The 17587-nt window shown below is 45.6% G+C and overlaps 1 protein-coding gene across 6 annotated transcripts in view; it reads left to right on the forward strand.

Moving 5' to 3' along the window:
• Positions 1–17587, forward strand: part of ece1 (endothelin converting enzyme 1) — a 215498-nt gene that overhangs the window by 188816 nt on the left and 9095 nt on the right. For all 6 annotated transcript variants that reach the window (XM_033048028.1, XM_033048029.1, XM_033048032.1 and 3 more), the window contains 6 exons: positions 1903–2013; positions 2995–3093; positions 5686–5763; positions 6553–6656; positions 7998–8108; positions 13999–14066. In XM_033048028.1, coding sequence (XP_032903919.1) covers positions 1903–2013; positions 2995–3093; positions 5686–5763; positions 6553–6656; positions 7998–8108; positions 13999–14066 — 571 coding nt within the window. The remainder of the gene's footprint in view (positions 1–1902; positions 2014–2994; positions 3094–5685; positions 5764–6552; positions 6657–7997; positions 8109–13998; positions 14067–17587) is intronic.

Here is a 17587-nt window from a genome sequence, read left to right on the forward strand (position 1 = left end):
CAGGGAGCAGGAACAGACCAGGTAGTGGTACAATAGGTGCAGGAGTAGGCCATTCGGCCCTTCAAGCCAGCGCCGCCATTTAATATGATCATGGCTGATCACCCAGAACAATACCCTGTTCCTGCTTTCTCCCCATATCCCTTGATTCCGTTCACCCTAAGAGCTACATCTATCTCTCACTTGAAGAGTTACCTTTTGTTTATCCTCAGAAACCATTAGGTGGAAATGCATGTGAACCCTTTTAGCTCTGCGTGTTGCGTTCCCACAATCAGATCGAATGGATTTGGTTCGATTGTGAACATTGAACCAGTGGTCTAAAGTAAAGGGCCTGTCCCACTTGGCCGTCATTTACGCGACAGGCCAGTAGTGACTGACGTACGACAGTCGCACGACGATCGCGCGCGTCATCACCAGCCATCGTGCGCCTTCAAATATTTTATCTGCTCTGCAAGTAGAATTAGTCAGCATATTAACATCATTTGTTAAAAGTGAAACATTGATTAAAATTATTGTTAGCTGGAAAAATTCATTTACTTTTAAACTTTCTGAAATACTCCCAACAAACACAACATTCTATTCCATTATAGCAGTTTGAGGGTTTGAACCCAGCTTAAGAATTAGTTTGATAATTTTTTTTTAAATGGTGTTAGGAAAATTGTTGGTGTTTATTTTTTTTTAAATAATTTGGTTACTAGTGTTCTTTTAGGATATAAAATCTGCAATCCTTACCTGGATGTTAACTTTTGAAACATCCTTAACCTATGGAGCGAAGGAAATGGGCGACGTCTCGGGTCGAGACCCTTCTTCAGTCGCCTAACGTCGTCTATTTTCCTTCGCTCCATAGATGCAGCCTCACCCGCTGAGTTTCTCCAGCATTTTTGTCTACCTTTTATTTTTATTAATATGTTTTTGTTCGTCTTTTATTATTTTTATTTTTATCTCAAAATGAACGTATTTAAAATACCAAAGAGTAAAAGATTCAAAGAAATAATCCTTCCCGACTGACGGCCACAATTAAAACATTAGTAAGTCATGAGGGCTATTTTACCAAAATAATGTACATTTTGAAGTATATCTAATTGAAGTTTCTTGGATGTGGCCTTATTAGATTACAGCTAACTTAATGCGGCAATCCAACATGAAAAGGTTCCCCACCCCTGGTCTATCCTTTCACGCAACTGTGAATGACTAAGACTTAACTCTGAAGATCTTTCCTGGTCCGAGAACACGAACGCAATTATCAAAAAAGCTCATCAGCGCCTCTACTTCCTGAGAAGATTACGGAGAGTCGGATTGTCAAGGAAGACTCTCTCTAACTTCTACAGGTGCACAGTCGAGAGCATGCTGACCGGTTGCATCGTGGCTTGGTTCGGAAATTTGAGCGCCCTGGAGAGGAAAAGATTACAAAAAGTAGTAAACACTGCCCAGTCCATCATCGGCTCTGACCTTCCTTCCATCGAGGGGATTTATCGCAGTCGCTGCCTCAAAAAGGCTGGCAGTATCATCAAAGACCCACACCATCCTGGCCACACACTGATCTCCCTGCTACCTTCAGGTAGAAGGTACAGGAGCCTGAGGACTGCAACAACCAGGTTCAGGAATAGCTACTTCCCCTCAGCCATCAGGTTATTAAACCTGGCTCGGACAAAACTCTGATTATTAGCAACCACTTTCTGTTATTTGCACTACCAGTTTATTTATTCATGTGTGTATATATTTATATCATGGTATATGGACACATTTATCTGTTTTGTAGTAAATGCCTACTATTTTCTGTGTGCTTAAGCAAAGCAAGAATTTCATTGTCCTATACAGGGACACATGACAATAAACTCACTTGAACTTGAACTTGAACTTGAACTTGCTCTATCCAGCCCTTGATGTTTCCCATCTTCCTTACAGACATGCAACACACGATGGAAGAGCTGTGTCGGTGACACCGATGGGACCCTTGGATTTTCACTCGGAGCTATGTTTGTTAAAGCAACGTTTGCTGAAGACAGCAAGCAGATTGTAAGTCAAAACCTTGTTGAGACCTATAATTATAATTTTAAAAAGTGCGGGAGCAACTCAGCGGGCCAGGCACCATCTCTGGAGAATACAGATAGGTGATGTTTCTGGTCGGAGCCCTCCTTCAGACGGATCGTGGTGGGAGGAGGAGGGAAACTGGAAGAGGGGCAGGACTGAGTGATATCACTGAGTGATGGGTGGATACAAATGAGGGGGTTTGGTAGGCAGATGGTCGGACAATGGCCAGAGATGAAAATACTAAAGACGCGAGAAATAGTTTGAAGAGGTGCAAATAGAGCGTAAAACAGTACAGCACAGGAAAGGTCTGAAGAAGGTCTCGACCCGAAGCGTCACTCATTCCTTCTCTCCAGAGTTGTTGCATGTCCCGCTGAGTTATTCCAGCATTTTGTGTCTACCAGCACAGGAAAGGGCCTTGTTTTGTGCCGAACATGATGCCATCTGTCAGTGCATGATACATATCCCTCTATTCCCTGCACTTCCAAGTGCCTATCCAAAAAGCCTCTTAAATGTCACCATATCGTATCTGTCTCTTCCACCACCCCTGGCAGTGCGTTCCAGGACCCCATTATTCACTGTGTAAAAATCGTACCCTCCACATCTCATCTTATAGCTTGCCCTCTGGTGTTGGACATTTCTTCAGCCGTCCTAAAATCCCTGGGAAATAGCTCCCTCTCACGTGCCAAGGTGTGCAGGTTGGGAGCTTGATGGACCACTGCCAATTGCCCCAAGTGTGTAGGAGAGTGGCAGGATCTGGGGGATCGTTGATGGGAATACGAGGTGAACAAAATGCGATAAGTATGAGAGTGTGTGGTTGATGATCAGCATGGACTCAGTAGGCTGGGGGGCCTGATCCAAGCTGCATGACTATTATAGTCTATGTAGATTCAAAGCTTTAATCATTATTTGTCTAACAACATCCCATGTGGCCCTTGTAACGGACTCAGTAATGACATTGCTTTGCAGGCTGAGGAGATGATTTCTGAAATTAAAGAGGCCTTTGAAGAGAGCCTGATGAAGACCACATGGATGGACGAAGAGACTAAAAAAGCAGCTAAAGAGAAGGTAAAGTGAAAATGATGCAGGTGGAGAATGGGGTGAGGGGTGGTCGGTATGGATGGATGAAGCAGTAAATCACTGGGCTGGTTCTCATCGCCTGGGTCAGTACAGATGGTTACATCAATGCAAAATGTGTAGGAAAAAGCTCCAGATGCTGGTTTAAGTCGAAGATAGACACAAATTGCTGGAGCAACTCAGACTTGACCCGAAACGTCACCCGTTCCTTCTCTCCAGAGATGCTGTCTGTCCTGCTGAGTTGCTCCAGCATTTCGTGTATCTTTGATTTAAACCAGCATCTGCAGTTCTTTTCTACACATTTTATCTACTGGAGATGGTTAGCTGGTCAGCCTTGCACAGGAAAGAGCCTTTTAGCCCACAATGGTTGTGCCGAACATGATGTTTTGATGTTTTTTCTTCGAATACCCAAGGGCTTGAAGACAAATGTGACTCTTGCCATCAGCACCTGCTTTTTGCTGAGAGGTGGCTCCTGAGATAGGGAACGTGGTCCACGTTTTCCTGGATTTTGAGGACATTTATTGTCAGGGGCAGGGTTGGTAAGAGCGGACAGGCTCAGAGAGGGTCTTTGCTTTGCAATTATCTATTTTGATAAATCCTTGTCAAGCGGTTCGATGCATTCACCCTTCAGTAATCCAAGTTTTCCCAATACTCCGGCCACAGTTTTAGTCACATACACATTTGTTTCAGCAGGGAAAATAAAGCCTTGGACGCAATGGAGGTGTCCAACCTAACGTGCATCTCCAACCGCTCAGTCAAGTCGAGAGTGTTTTATTGTCATATGTCCCAGATAGAACAATGACATTCTTGCTTGCTGCAGCACAACAGAATATGTAAACATAGTACACTGTAAATAATATGACAAACGAGAGAGAGCGAAAAAAGGTTAAATGTGTGTATATATACACATACTCACATATGTTTTTAATATATATATATATATATATACACACACACACACATATACATACATATATATATATATACACATACACACACACACATACACACATACTCAAAAACAAACAATAACTGTGCAATAATAATAATAATAGTCGATTGTAGTTCAGAGCTTATGAGGTTGTAGTGTTTAATAACCTGATGGCTGCAGGGAAGAAGCTGTTCGTGAACTGGAGGTTACAGTTCTCAGGCTCAAGAACGTGAACTATTGTCCAAGATTGCAGATTTTTCTGATCACCTAAGTATTCTACCAACAAACACATTATACGGTTAAAGTTCACACTGGGGCATGAACACTGAGATCACAAATCCTTTGGTGAGTTTGCTATTTAGTTTCATCATGATTCCAAATGAGCCTAGTGTGTATTGTCTACCAGCTAATGGATAATGTATTAGGAATGGGACCTGTTTGGGATAAGACTGGACTGAACTTTGTTGAGTTGGTGCTGTTGGTGCAAGGCTAACGTCGCAGCAAGACCGACCTATCTCACAACTATTCTCTCGGAATGTTACGTGTTTATTAGCTGCTTGTGGGAGCATGCCCAGTAACAATTTCCTCTGGAGACTTCTGAACAATGTTATTGCTCAATTACCACGCTGGTTTTGTCCAAAGTTCCCCTTTCCATTCCGTGTAGGTTCCAATCCATGCAGAACAACTCTGAGGGGCTTCATTCATTCTTATTACAACACAGGGGGCCATTCATCCCATCATGTCCATGCTGGCTGTGAGCGGAGTGATCCGATCAGTCCACTCCCTCTGTTATTTCTCTGTAGTCCCAAACGACAATTCCAATCTTAAATTAAAAAATGGTGGTTATGCTTTTGGATTAGTCAAGTCTGTTAACCCCATTCCTTCTTGCACTCTTAACAACCCAGATTTCAATCTTTGGTTATTGGGTTTATTTATCTGCTCTTGGTAACTCACACTTACCTATACTGCCTACCAATTCATTAGTAACTAAACAATTATTTATTGGTTACTTACCAATCCTGCTGGCCCACCTGTGTGTTTATGGTATGTGAGAGTACCGGAGCACCCAGAGGAAACCCACACCACCACAGGGAGGACGTTCCAATTTCACACAACACACAAAAATAATAGGCGGCACGGTGGCGTAAGGGGTAGAGCTGCTGCCTTTACAGCGCCAGAGACGCGGGTTCAATCCTGACCACGGGTGCTTGGCTGTACGTTCACCCCATGACCTGCGTAGGTTTTCTCCGAGATCTTTGGATTCCTCCCACACTAAGTTAATTGGCCTGGTATAAATGTATAATTGTCCCTAGTGTGTGGGGTAGTGTTAGTGTGCGGAGATCGCTGGTCGCTGCGGATTCGATGGGTCAAAGGGTCTGTTTCCGTGCTGTATCTCTAAACTAAACTAAACCCAAGGTTAGGATCGAACCGAGATCCACGGAGCTGTGAGGCAGCAACACTAACTCCCGCACCATGGTGCGCCCCAATTGTCGGGATCAGCACTGTGCTTGGAATGTGACAGGTAGCAGTGAAGGTATTGACACACTAGTATGTAGGATTTCATAGGATAATATTTCTCTCAGTAATTTGCAGTTTTGATATATTCAACACCCGCTCTTGCTTAACCCTTTGTTTTTTTTTTGCATTGGTAGGCAGATGCAATCTATGACATGATTGGCTACCCAAAGTTTATCATGGATACTAAAGAATTGGATAAGGTCTTCAGTGATGTAAGTACACACCTTCCAGTTTGTTTCTAACCCTTTTAAATGTCAGTGTACTCTTTAAAGTGGGTGCAACAGAACACGGGGACTAGCGTTTGCTGAGCTTTGGTGGCTAAACAATCACCAAAATCATTCCAGTTATCACCAATGGAGGATTGAACTCTCCTGAGATCCCTGGCTTCCAGTCTCTGCAGCTCTGTGTTCCTGGTCCATGCTCCCATTGTGGAGATGCTGGCCTGACGCGCTTTGTTTGACCTGAACTCAATGCAGCCAACAGCAGTGAGCGTTCTTGGTCAAATTGATCAATAACAAACACAATGGCTTTCAGGCCATGCTTCTGTCAGATCGCTGCTCGGAATGGAAGAGGCAGTTTAAACAGGGCAGTTCAGTCAGTAAAGGAGGAACTTTATTTTAGCATTGGTGCCTCAACAGGTGAATTGTTGAGACTTGAGTAGAAAAGAAGTAGAAAATCTTTCAACATGGGGTGTTGGGTGTCATGGTGGCGCAGCGATAGAATTGCTGCCTTTCAGCGCCAGAGACTATTGGGTTCATTAAAGGATGAGGCAAGTTCAAAGAGCTGTGTAGTTTCTGGCCAATCCCCCCCCCCCCCCCCCCAACCTTCCTACAGAAAGTCTTTAGTGGAAGTTCTAACGCAGATCCAGCTACCTATGAGTTTAATTAGTACTGCGTCTTCCCACTCTGGTTATGGTTTGTAAGTTGATCTTTCTTGTGGGGCTATTCAAGTGGACATCTTGTCCAAGGTTTGCTGAAAGACTGTTGTCTGTTTTCATCCAGTATGAAGTGGTTCCTGACCTCTATTTCGAAAATGTGCTGCAATTCTATAACTTCACTGCACGAGTCATGGCTGATCAGCTTCGCAAATCTCCCAACAATGACCAGTGAGTATTTCACCCTCCTGCTGATACAGACCCCTGGCAAAGGTCTTGCCTTCCCCTCCCCTGCTCAGGCGTTTGCTGCCTTCCTCACACGTGCCCGTACGGCCAGTTACTGCTCCTTTCAAGCTGATGAATCTATGCCTTTGAACACCCACCCAACGCCAGTTCTGCCCCTGCCTCTGCCTTTGTCCAGTGCTTCCGTGGTAACCAGCAGGTGTCACTAGTGAGCAAACCTATCGGGCAAACTACACCCCAAGTGATGGGATGTAGAGGTCTGTAACTTGCTTTAATGACCATACCTGCTCTGTTTGGGCTGTGTGGTGGCATCAGCTGTACCAACCTCCAAAATTAATTCCTGTTATCTTCAGTGGTCCTCAATTTGAGAAACCCTAAACTCTGCTTTGGGTCGACAAGGCAGGGTGATGCCTCGGGTTCGAACCTTGTCATGATTTTAATGGGAGTATAGATCAAAGCAGAAGACTCTGGCCCGGCCAGTTGGAAAGGTTGTTAAACCTTACGCCAACGAATGCTGGCTTTGAGCGAGTTCTGCTGCAAAGTACTTCAGTGCCAAGGCCCAAGGCAACATTGAACCTGGGTACAGAGCGGCCTCAACAGGCCTGGGTCCCAGCCAGGAGGTGTGAGCATCGGAGATGCTCATCAGAGTCACAGTCAGCCACCAGAGGTGGGGAGAAAGGCAAGGGTGGAGTTGCAGTGGGATTTGGAGAGGATCGACAAGAAGGTTGGTGTAGGCAGGTGGTTGGGTGGGAGGATGGGTGGTCCAAGGAGACGCAACTCCAAAGCTCCAAAGGCTGGGGCTCCAGCAGACCGACCTGAGAGGGGTCGATGTGGCTGCGACTTGTTGAGGTAACGATGGGGCCAGGCGTGCAGATGCTGAGGAGTCCTGCTCCTGCATTCGCTGCCTGTACATCATGCAAGGGTGCTCCTGCAAGAGGCGTTGCTGGGCCCGTCCACGTGAGTGTTGCAGATGCGCAGCAGGCCACAAAGGCCAATCTCAGACGTTGGAGTCAGGAGTTACTCGCACAGTTTACGATGGGAGTTGAATTGTTGAGAGTTCTGGGTTGTCCAAAACCACCCTGGAACTGTCAGCGGCTGCATGTTGGTGTTCACCTTGCCGGCAGCTCCCTCAAGTGGCTGAACAGCATTAATGCAGATGCCCCAATCACTGACCAAAGCTGCTGCGTGCTCTCCAACTCCCTCACTCTCTGCAGCCCTCACCCTACTCTCCTGATCCGGGCTGGGCCATCTCGGCCTCCTCTGTGCTCTGAGGACCACATTCCTGTGGTGTCTCTGTACTAACCCTGGCTCTCTTCCCCCCCCCCCCAGGTGGAGTATGACACCTCCCGCTGTCAATGCCTACTACGCCCCAACCAAGAACGAGATTGTGTTCCCAGCAGGCATTCTCCAAGCTCCCTTCTACGCTCGGGATTATCCCAAGTAAGTCTGAAACGGGAAGAGGACTGGCTCATGGCGAGGAGCCGATTCACTTGTTAACAAGCACAGGTGGACACAGTAACACATACACGGGTGCAGACAAACACACAGGCTGACACACACGCATGCACGTACACACCACACACACACACAAACCCACCATACACGCGTGCGCACACACGCACATGCACACACACACACCACAGGTGGACACACATACACAGGCATACACATGCATATATCACACACACGCAGGCAGACAGAGACATACGCACAACACAGCCAGACAGACATACATACACACCACAGACACACCTCAGACACATACACATGCGCACACACACCTGAGCCAGACATATATGCACAGACACACTCGCATACACACACAAGCACATCTGAGACAGACTTACATGCACACACTACAGACGAACACTACAGACATTCACATAAATACATACACATGCACACATACGCAGACGCACACACCGTAAATAGGCACACCTCACTCACATACCCATGCATATACACACCTCCGAGCCAGACATACATGCATACACCACACACACATGCACACGCACAGGCACACACTCCATAAACAGACACACACACACACACACACACACACACACACACACACACACACACACACACACATACCCCTACCCAGTGATGGGCAGATGATTGAACAAAGGCCAGAGATGAAAAGACAAAAGGTGTGAGATAAGGAGATATGGTTAGAAGATGCTTGAAATGCTTGAGATGCTTGAAAAGCCAGAATGAGGTATAAAGGTGGATGGGGAGATGGAGAAATGGTTGCGCATCCAGGTGGGGAACAGGGAAGAGAGGGGGAAAAAGGGTAGGTTAGTTATCTAAATTTGGAGAATTCAATGTTCATACCATTGGGTTGTAAGCTACAGTATTTAAGGGTGGCACGGTGGCGCAGCGGTAGAGTTGTTGCCTACAGCACTTAAAGGCTCCAGAGACCCGGGTTCAATCCCGACTACGGGTGCTGTCTGTGCGGAGTTTGTACGTTCTCCCCGTGACCGCGTGGGTTATCTCCGAGATCTTCGGTTTCCTCCCACACTCCAAAGACGTACAGGTTAATTGGCTTGGTGTAAATGTAAATTGTCCCGAGTGTGTGTAGGATAGTGTTAATGTGCGGGGATCGCTGGCCGGTGCAGACTCGGTGGGCCGAAGGGCCTGTTTCCGTGCTGTATCTCTCAAACTAAAACTAAATACTGAAGTACGTGCTCGTCAAGGGTCAACTTCTAGATAATCCAATCCAATCCAACTTTATTTGTTAAGCACTTTAAAACAACCAATGTTGACCAAAGTGCTGTACAGAAGAATAAACAAGACATCATAAACAGACAACATAACAGAACATAACATAACAGCTCACATCGCAAAAATTACATATGAAATACAACAATAAATTAAAAGACATAAAACATGAGTAAAAATAATAGCCACGCAATAAAAGCAATCAAAATAAGAAATTAAATCAAGTAAATAAAGTCGACATCTTACTGGTAGATAAGAAGTAGATGGGGGCAGGATAGATTATTGAGGGAAGCACCAGTGGTGATACCATAGCTACAAGTAGGGAAACTACCAGTGAAAGCCCTGTCCCACTGTACGAGTTCATTCCAAGAGTTCTCCCGAGTTTGCCCTGATTCGAACTCGGGGATTTACGGTAATGGCCACTCGTCGCTACTCGGGGCTCTTGTGGACATTTTTCATCATGTTGAAAACTCTTCACGAGTCTTCCCGTGCTTACCTGCCGTTAGCGAATCTTCCCGAGTACCTGCCGTTAGCACTAAGAGACGTCCCCGAGCTCCGACGTACCCGCTACGTTCATTCTCCGTGCTTACCACGAGTTTGATTTTTTTTAAACTCGGGAGAGCTCTTGGAATGAGCTCGCACTGTGGGACAGGGCTTTGACTCTATAAACCACGACTCAAGAGACAATGGGCAGCACAGTGGTGCACCTGATAGTGAACTGAAAGTTAAAGAGACATCCCAAGAGTTTGCTAGTGTGGTGATACATCTACAATTGACTGAGGACTTTGAGGCACTGTGACAGGAATAGGATTCATGCTGCTGATTGTTGAATGAATTATAAATGAAGCCAAATCTGAGTCTAGAATGATGTTAACAATCAGAGTGCAGAAATGTTTCGGGGAATGGCACTTCTCTATTTCAGTGGAACCGAGATAAGATATGGGAGAGAAAGATTAAAAACATGTATATTGGTGGGAAGAAACTCAGATAGACAATAAACACCAGCACAGACCTTCAGGAAGGAATTATGTAAGTTATAATGGTTCTAAGTAAATAGTGATGTATGAGAATCATGAGACTAATCTGTGCTTTGATACAGCAGTTGTACAGAGCCCTAGTGAGACCACACCTGGAGTATTGTGTGCAGTTTTGGCCCCCTAATTTGGGGAAGGACATTCTTGCTATTGAGTAGGTTTACAAGGTTAATTCCCGGGATGGCGGGACTGTCATATGCTGAGAGAATGGAGCAGCTGGGCTTGTACACTCTGGAGTTTAGAAGGATGAGAGGGCATCTCATTGAAACATATAAGATTGTTTAGGGTTTGGACACACTAGAGGCAGGAAACATGTTCCCGTTGTTGGGGTAGTCCAGAACCAGGAGCCACAGTTTAAGAATAAGGAGCAAGCCTTTTAGAAAGGAGACGAGGAAACACTTTTTCTCACAGAGAGTGGCGAGTCTGTGGAATTCTCTGCCTCAGAGGGCGGTGGAGGCCGGTTCTCTGGATGCTTTCAAGAGAGAGCTAGATGGGGCTCTTAAAAATAGCGGAGTCAGGGGATATGGGGAGAAGGCAGGAACGGGGAACTGATTGGGGATAATCAGCCATGATCTCATTGAATGGCCGTGCTGGCTAGAAGGACCAAATGGCCTACTCCTGCACCTATTGTCTATTGTCTATTGATACAAAGAAAGTTGGCTTCTGACTTGAATGGTGTGTGGAAGAGAATCAGTAAGTGTGAAACTGAGTGTGTAAGAGGTACCTGTACATCCTTTTCTACAGACAGCGGTAGAGGAAGGCAGGCTGACACTGGGGAAACGAGACTCCCGTCTTCAGAGCATCAATAGTTAGCAGCAGGCCGCAGCCAAATGGCTGTGAATAGAGGAATCTAATCAGCACATAGCACTTATAGTTTCACAACCCTGGAGAGATTTGTGTTCAAAGGAGCTCTCGGTAGCAAGTAGGCGACATCAGAAGATTCTAAGTGAATGGCAACGTTAACTGAAGCTAGAGATTATGTTCAGGCTTTGGGATTGCATGCGTTAGATAGATTTATCAAATCCGGGACAGCTCATTAATGTATGGACACAAAACAAAGCTCAGTTGTAATTGTTACAGAGTTTGCAGTGAATGTAGACTATTTATGTGGCACTAATCAAATCAGAGGCACAACAAGCAGAGCAGGAGACACAAGAGACTTTAGATGCTGGAATCTGAAGCAACAAATTAATTGTGGTTATGGTTCTGTCATTAACTGTATACTTTCCCCTTTCATTTGATCTCCTAAAGGCAACCACTTACTTGCCCAGATTTAAATCCATCTTTCTCTGGACTTATCTGTCACTGATCTATATCCTGTTCTATCATTCTATCCTTTGACAGCCTTCCTCACTGTCCACAACTCCACAAACCGTTGTACAGTCTTCAAACACTAACCAACCCATCTATATTTTTGTACAAACTTGTGATATATATCACAAACAACGGAGGTTCCAGTGTGTACCCCTACGGAACTCTGCTGGCCACAGATCTCCAGCCAGAATAGCACCATTCCACCACTACCCTCTATCTCATAAGAGTAAGCCAGTTCTGAATCCAAACGACCGGCACAGTGGCGTAGCGGTAGAACTACTGCTTTACAGAGCCACAGACCCAGGTTTCTTCCTGACTACAAGTGCTTGTTTGTACGTTCTCCCTGTGATCATGTGGGTTTTCTCCGAGATCTTCGGTTTCCTCCCACAGTCCAAAGATGTACAGGTTTGTAGGTTAGTTGGCTTTGTATAAATGTAATTTGTCCCGAGTGTGTGTAGGGTAGTGTTAGTGTACGGTGGGCGGTTTCCGCGCTGTATCTCTAAACTAAACTAAACTCACCGCGGATCCCATTAATCTTCTGGATCCCATAGCTATCTATACTACACTTCTTCCCACCCTACTTCCTGTAAAGACTCTATCCCCTACTCCCAATTCCTCTGTCTACGCCGCATCTGCGCCCAGGATGAGATTTTCCAAACCAAGTCATCGGAGATGTCCTCTTTCTTTTGGAAAGGGGGGTTTCCCTCTTCCATTATAGATGAGGCTCTCACTAGGTAGGGTCTCCTTGATATCCCGCAGCTCCGCTCTTGCTCCCCCTCTCCCCATTCGTAACAAAGACAGAGCCCCCCTTATCCTCACCTTCCACCCCATCAGCCGTTGCATAGAGCATATAATCCTCCAATATTTTAGCCACCTCCAACGGGATCCCACTACTGGCCACATCTTCCCATCTCCACCCCTTTCTGCAGAGACCATTCCCTCCGCAACTCCCTGGTCAACTCACCCCTTCCCACCCCACCCCCCCCCCCCCCCCCGTCTGAAGAAGGGTTTCGGCCCGAAACGTCGCCTATTTCCTTCGCTCCATAGATGCTGCTGCACCCGCTGAGTTTCCCCAGCAATTTTGTGTACCCCCCATCACCAGGTACTTTCCCCTGCAACCGCAGGAGATGCAACACCTGTCCCTTTACCTCCCCCCTCGACTCCATCCAAGGACCCCGACAGTCTTTCCAGGTGAAGCAGAGGTTCACTTGCACCTCCTCTAACCACATCTACTGTATCCGCTGTTCCAGGTGTCAACTCCTGTACATCGGCGAGACCAAGCGCAGGCTCGGTGATCGTTTCGCTGAACACCTCCGCTCAGTCCACCATAACCTACCTGATCTCCTGGTTGCTCAACACTTTAATTCCCCCTCCCATTTCCAATCTAACCTTTCTGTCCTGGGCCTCCTCCATTGTCTGAGTGAGGCTCGGTGCTAATTGGAGGAACAGCACGTCATATTTCACTTGGGTAGCTTACACCCCAGCGGTATGAACATTGACTTCTCTAACTTAAAAATAACCCTTGCTTTCCCTCTCTCTCCATCCCTTCCCAATTCTCCCACCAGTCTTACTGTCTCCAACTACATTTGATCTCTGTCCCGCCCACTCCCACGACATCAGTCTGAAGAAGGGTCTCGACCCGAAAGGTCACCCATTCCTTCTGTCCAAAGATGCTGCCTATCCCGCTGAGTTACTCCAGCATTTTGTGTCAATCTTCTGGATCAGCCTGCTATGAGGGACCATATCAAATGCCTTACTGTATGTAGTCCATGTACACTACATCCACTGCCTTACCTTCATCGATAACCCTTGTCACCTCCTCAAAAAACGCAATCACGTTTGTAAGACGTGATCTGCCCAAAACAAAACCCAGCTAAATGTCCCTGGTTCACCCATTCTCTTCCAAATACCAACAAATTCTATCCTTCGGAATCCTCTCGGATAGATTCCCTACCACAGATGTGAGGTTCCTAACTCTGCCTAACATTTCCTGGATTATCATCGTTAACCTGGAAATGGGAGGTAAGGGTTATTTGACAATGAAGAATCCAAAGCCACGTCAGAAGCAGTGAAAGAAAGAACTGCAGATGCTGGTTTAAATCGAAGGTAGTCACAAAATGCTGGAGTAACTCAGCGGGTGAGGCAGCATCTCTGGAGGGAAGGAATGGGCGACGTTTCGGGTCGAGACCCTTCTTCAGTCTGCGAGTCAATGGTCTGACCCGACCAGCAAATAATGACACGTATTTCTTATATATTGACAGATCTTTAAATTTTGGTGGAATCGGAGTGGTTATGGGCCATGAACTAACTCATGCGTTTGACGATCAAGGTATGAAAGGTTTGACATGTTTAAGTGTTGAGGTATTTCCAGTTACAATGTTTGTGGAAAGAGAGAAGACAATTGCCGTTAGTGCCTGACCTGAGGAATTACCAGGTGCCTGCAGCCTTGCTGTGTTTTACCCAGGAGACCTCAAGAGTGCCACTCCTCTCCTCGGCACAAATTGCCTTGTGTGCCACTTTATCTCCGAAGATTGAATTACCTTTTTAGGAGTGATTCTGGGACTGAAAGGTTAATTAATAAGCATTTGCACCAATTGGTCCACTGTTCCTTCAAAGGTACAAAATAGTGTTTAAGACTCTTCGAGGATTTGATAGATTGATAAAGACGATGGATTTCTACTGGAGGACTGCAGAGCCCTGAGTCATCCAGAGGGGAAGAGGTCAGGGGCATCAAGAGATGGTGAGGGCAGGGTCATCAAGATGTGGTGGGGAAGGGTCATCCAGAGATCAAGTGAGTTTATTGTCATGTGTCCCTGTATAGGGCAATGAAATTCTTGCTTTGCTTCAGCACACAGAACATAGTAGGCATTTACTATAAAACAGATAAGTGTGTCCATATACCATAATATAAATATATAAACACATGAATAAATAAACTGATAAAGTGCAAATAACAGAAAATGGGTTATTAATAATCAGAGTTTTGTCCGAGCCAGGTTTAATAGCCTGATGGCTGTGGGGAAGTAGCTATTCCTGAACCTGGTTGTTGCAGTCTTCAGGCTCCTGTACCTTCTACCTGAAGGTAGCAGGGAGATGAGTGTGTGGCCAGGATGGTGTGGGTCTTTGATGATACTGCCAGCCTTTTTGAGGCAGCGACTGCGATAAATCCCCTCGATGGAAGGAAGGTCAGAGCCGATGATGGACGAGATAGTGAGGTCAGAGTCATCCAGAGGTGGTGAGAATGAGGTCAACCAGAGGTGGTGAGGGCAAGGTCATCGAGAGGTAATGATGGTGATGTCATCCAGTGGTGGTAAGGGTGAGGTCTTCGAGGTAAAGTCATTCACAGGTGCTGAGGACAGGCTCATTCAGAGATGGTGAGAGCAAGGGTTGTATTGAGGTGGCATGATCAGAAAGTATCTTGTTGAATGATGGAACAGAGCTAAGGGGCTCAAAGGCCTCGTATTTCTAGTTTTCGAGTGTTTACATCAAGATGCATTTGAGCTATAGATGCTCCAATTGCACCAGGTTTGCAGTGCACCACTGAGTCCTCTGGTTTGTGGTATACAATCACAGTCAGGGCATGACACAATCCACTGACCCCTGCTGGTGAATGCATGTGAATGTCAAATAGGTGGGAGTGGAAGAGGTTTGCATTATGTAAAGAGAGCGGAGGTGCACGTATGTACGTTAGAGGGAGAAGGTAAATTCAGTTAAAATGTCATTGTTCGAATCCTTTACAAATAATTATCCTTAATATTTCTTGGGTCAACAGGGGATGTACCTTTATCCAGCTTCAGCTGGCTTTAAAGCTATTGAAGCTGGTTTTAAAAAAAAAAGAGACAAAGTGCTGGAGTAACTCAGTGGATCAGACAGCAACTCTGGAGAACATGGATAGTTGACATTCCAGTTCAGTGCCCTTTCCATGTTCTCCAGAGATGCTGCCTGACCTGCTGAGTTACTCCAGCACTTTGTGTCTTTTTTTGTAAACCAACACCTGCTGTTCCTTAGGTCTCTCTTGTAAAGTATGCTACTTGGTGCAATTCAACAGGTCAAAAATTAGAATCACAGTTCACCTTTTACTCAGCAAGATCCCCACAAGCAGCAAAATAATAATGGCCTTTTGAGGCAAGCTGGTTGAGAATAAATAATGGGGAGAACATCGGGGAGAACTTGCCTTTTCACCTTCAGAACAAGATAGTGTGATCCACCTGTGGTGCCAATTATGGCCTCAGTTTAATACCTTGGGTGTATGCTGATTCTGCTGCACCCTCTCAGCACTGCACCAAAGCTTCATCCTAACATCATCTTCACATCCCAAGAGTGGAACCTCAGCCTTACAACCTCCTGCCTCATATTGGAGCGCAAGCTTATATTTGAAGCTTAAATGTTGAGGTGAAAGCTGATAAAGCCACATTACGAAATCAGATCAACCTGAGTTAATCTCTTGGGATCCAAAGCGGATCAATGCAGGCCATCTACAGATGTTCTTTTGCTGGGAGTTGGCTGTCAGCCTCACATCTGGAACATTGATATCTCTTGAAAATGTTGAGAATAAATATCGGTGAGAACATCGGGGAGAACATAGGCGGCACAGTGAAGCAGAGGGCAGCACTGTGGCGCAGCGGTAGAGTAGCTGCCTTATCAGAATCAGAATCAGAATCATACTTTATTAGCCAAGTATGTTTTGCAACATACGAGGAATTTGAGCATTATAGTGCCAGAGACCCTGGTTCGATCCTGACTGCGGTTGCTGTGTGTATGGAGTTTGTACATTCACCTTGTGACCACTTGGGTTTTCTCTGGGTGGTTCCGTACTCCAAAGTCGTGCAGGTTTGTAGGTTAATTGACTTCTGCAAATTGTCCCTAGTGTGTAGGATAATGGTAATGTATGTGGATCGCTGGTCGGCGCGGTCCTGGTGGGCTGAAGGGCCTGTTTCCACGCTGGATGTCTAATATCTATCTTGCATGTGAACCTTCAGAATGGGATGGTGTGATCTCTCACATCTACCCGATGTGGCAATTGTGGCCTCACACATAAAAGCAGAACTGCTGGAAACACACTCAACAGGTCAAGCCGATTTCTCATTTCCAGCATCTGCAGCTTGTTTAATTTTCATATATGTTTCCCACCTGGCGCAGATCAGTAAAGTGATGCTGAATATCTGGGGTCGTTCAACTGCTTCCAGTTGCAGGAAGATGAACAGAGGACTGCGGCTTTGAGCAGATTTAGTCAAAATGAGCTTATTGCCACATATATATAAAAGTATTGTGAGGTAGAGGTACAATAACAATCTTGCTTGCAGCAGCATCACAGGCTCATAGATTCACAACGCACAGAGCATAAATCACACATAAATACACACATAACCCACGCACATATTCTCCCAGGCAGTGCACATAAAAAGAAAGCATTAGTACAAAATACAGAGTTTGTTACATCGATTTGTACAAAAACTTCACACAATGGGATAAATATACTGAATGTGCTTCTCTATCTCACATGACAGGGTTCCCTTTCTGAATTGAACCATCTGCTCTGCATTCTATCCAACACTTGGGCAGGGCCACACCCTGTCATTTTAATCTTCTCTGATCACTTCACCGCCCAACTAGCCTTTTGCTAACACAGTAAATCCAGACTGGTATCAACTTTGAACAGAACTATTCTACCCAGTGAAAAGCCCACGACTTGCAGTGTTGAATGGGATTGGCCCAGCATATCATCTTTTATTGCCTTTGGGCTGCTGGTTCAGGGCTGTCTGAATCCTAAAATATGCCATCTGGGCATTTTTATTCTTTTTAATATGAGATTTAACTAAATGTATCCAGCAATTAACAATCCTTCACCGC

Source organism: Amblyraja radiata, chromosome 31, assembly GCF_010909765.2.
Source record: "Amblyraja radiata isolate CabotCenter1 chromosome 31, sAmbRad1.1.pri, whole genome shotgun sequence".
NCBI lineage: Eukaryota > Metazoa > Chordata > Chondrichthyes > Rajiformes > Rajidae > Amblyraja > Amblyraja radiata.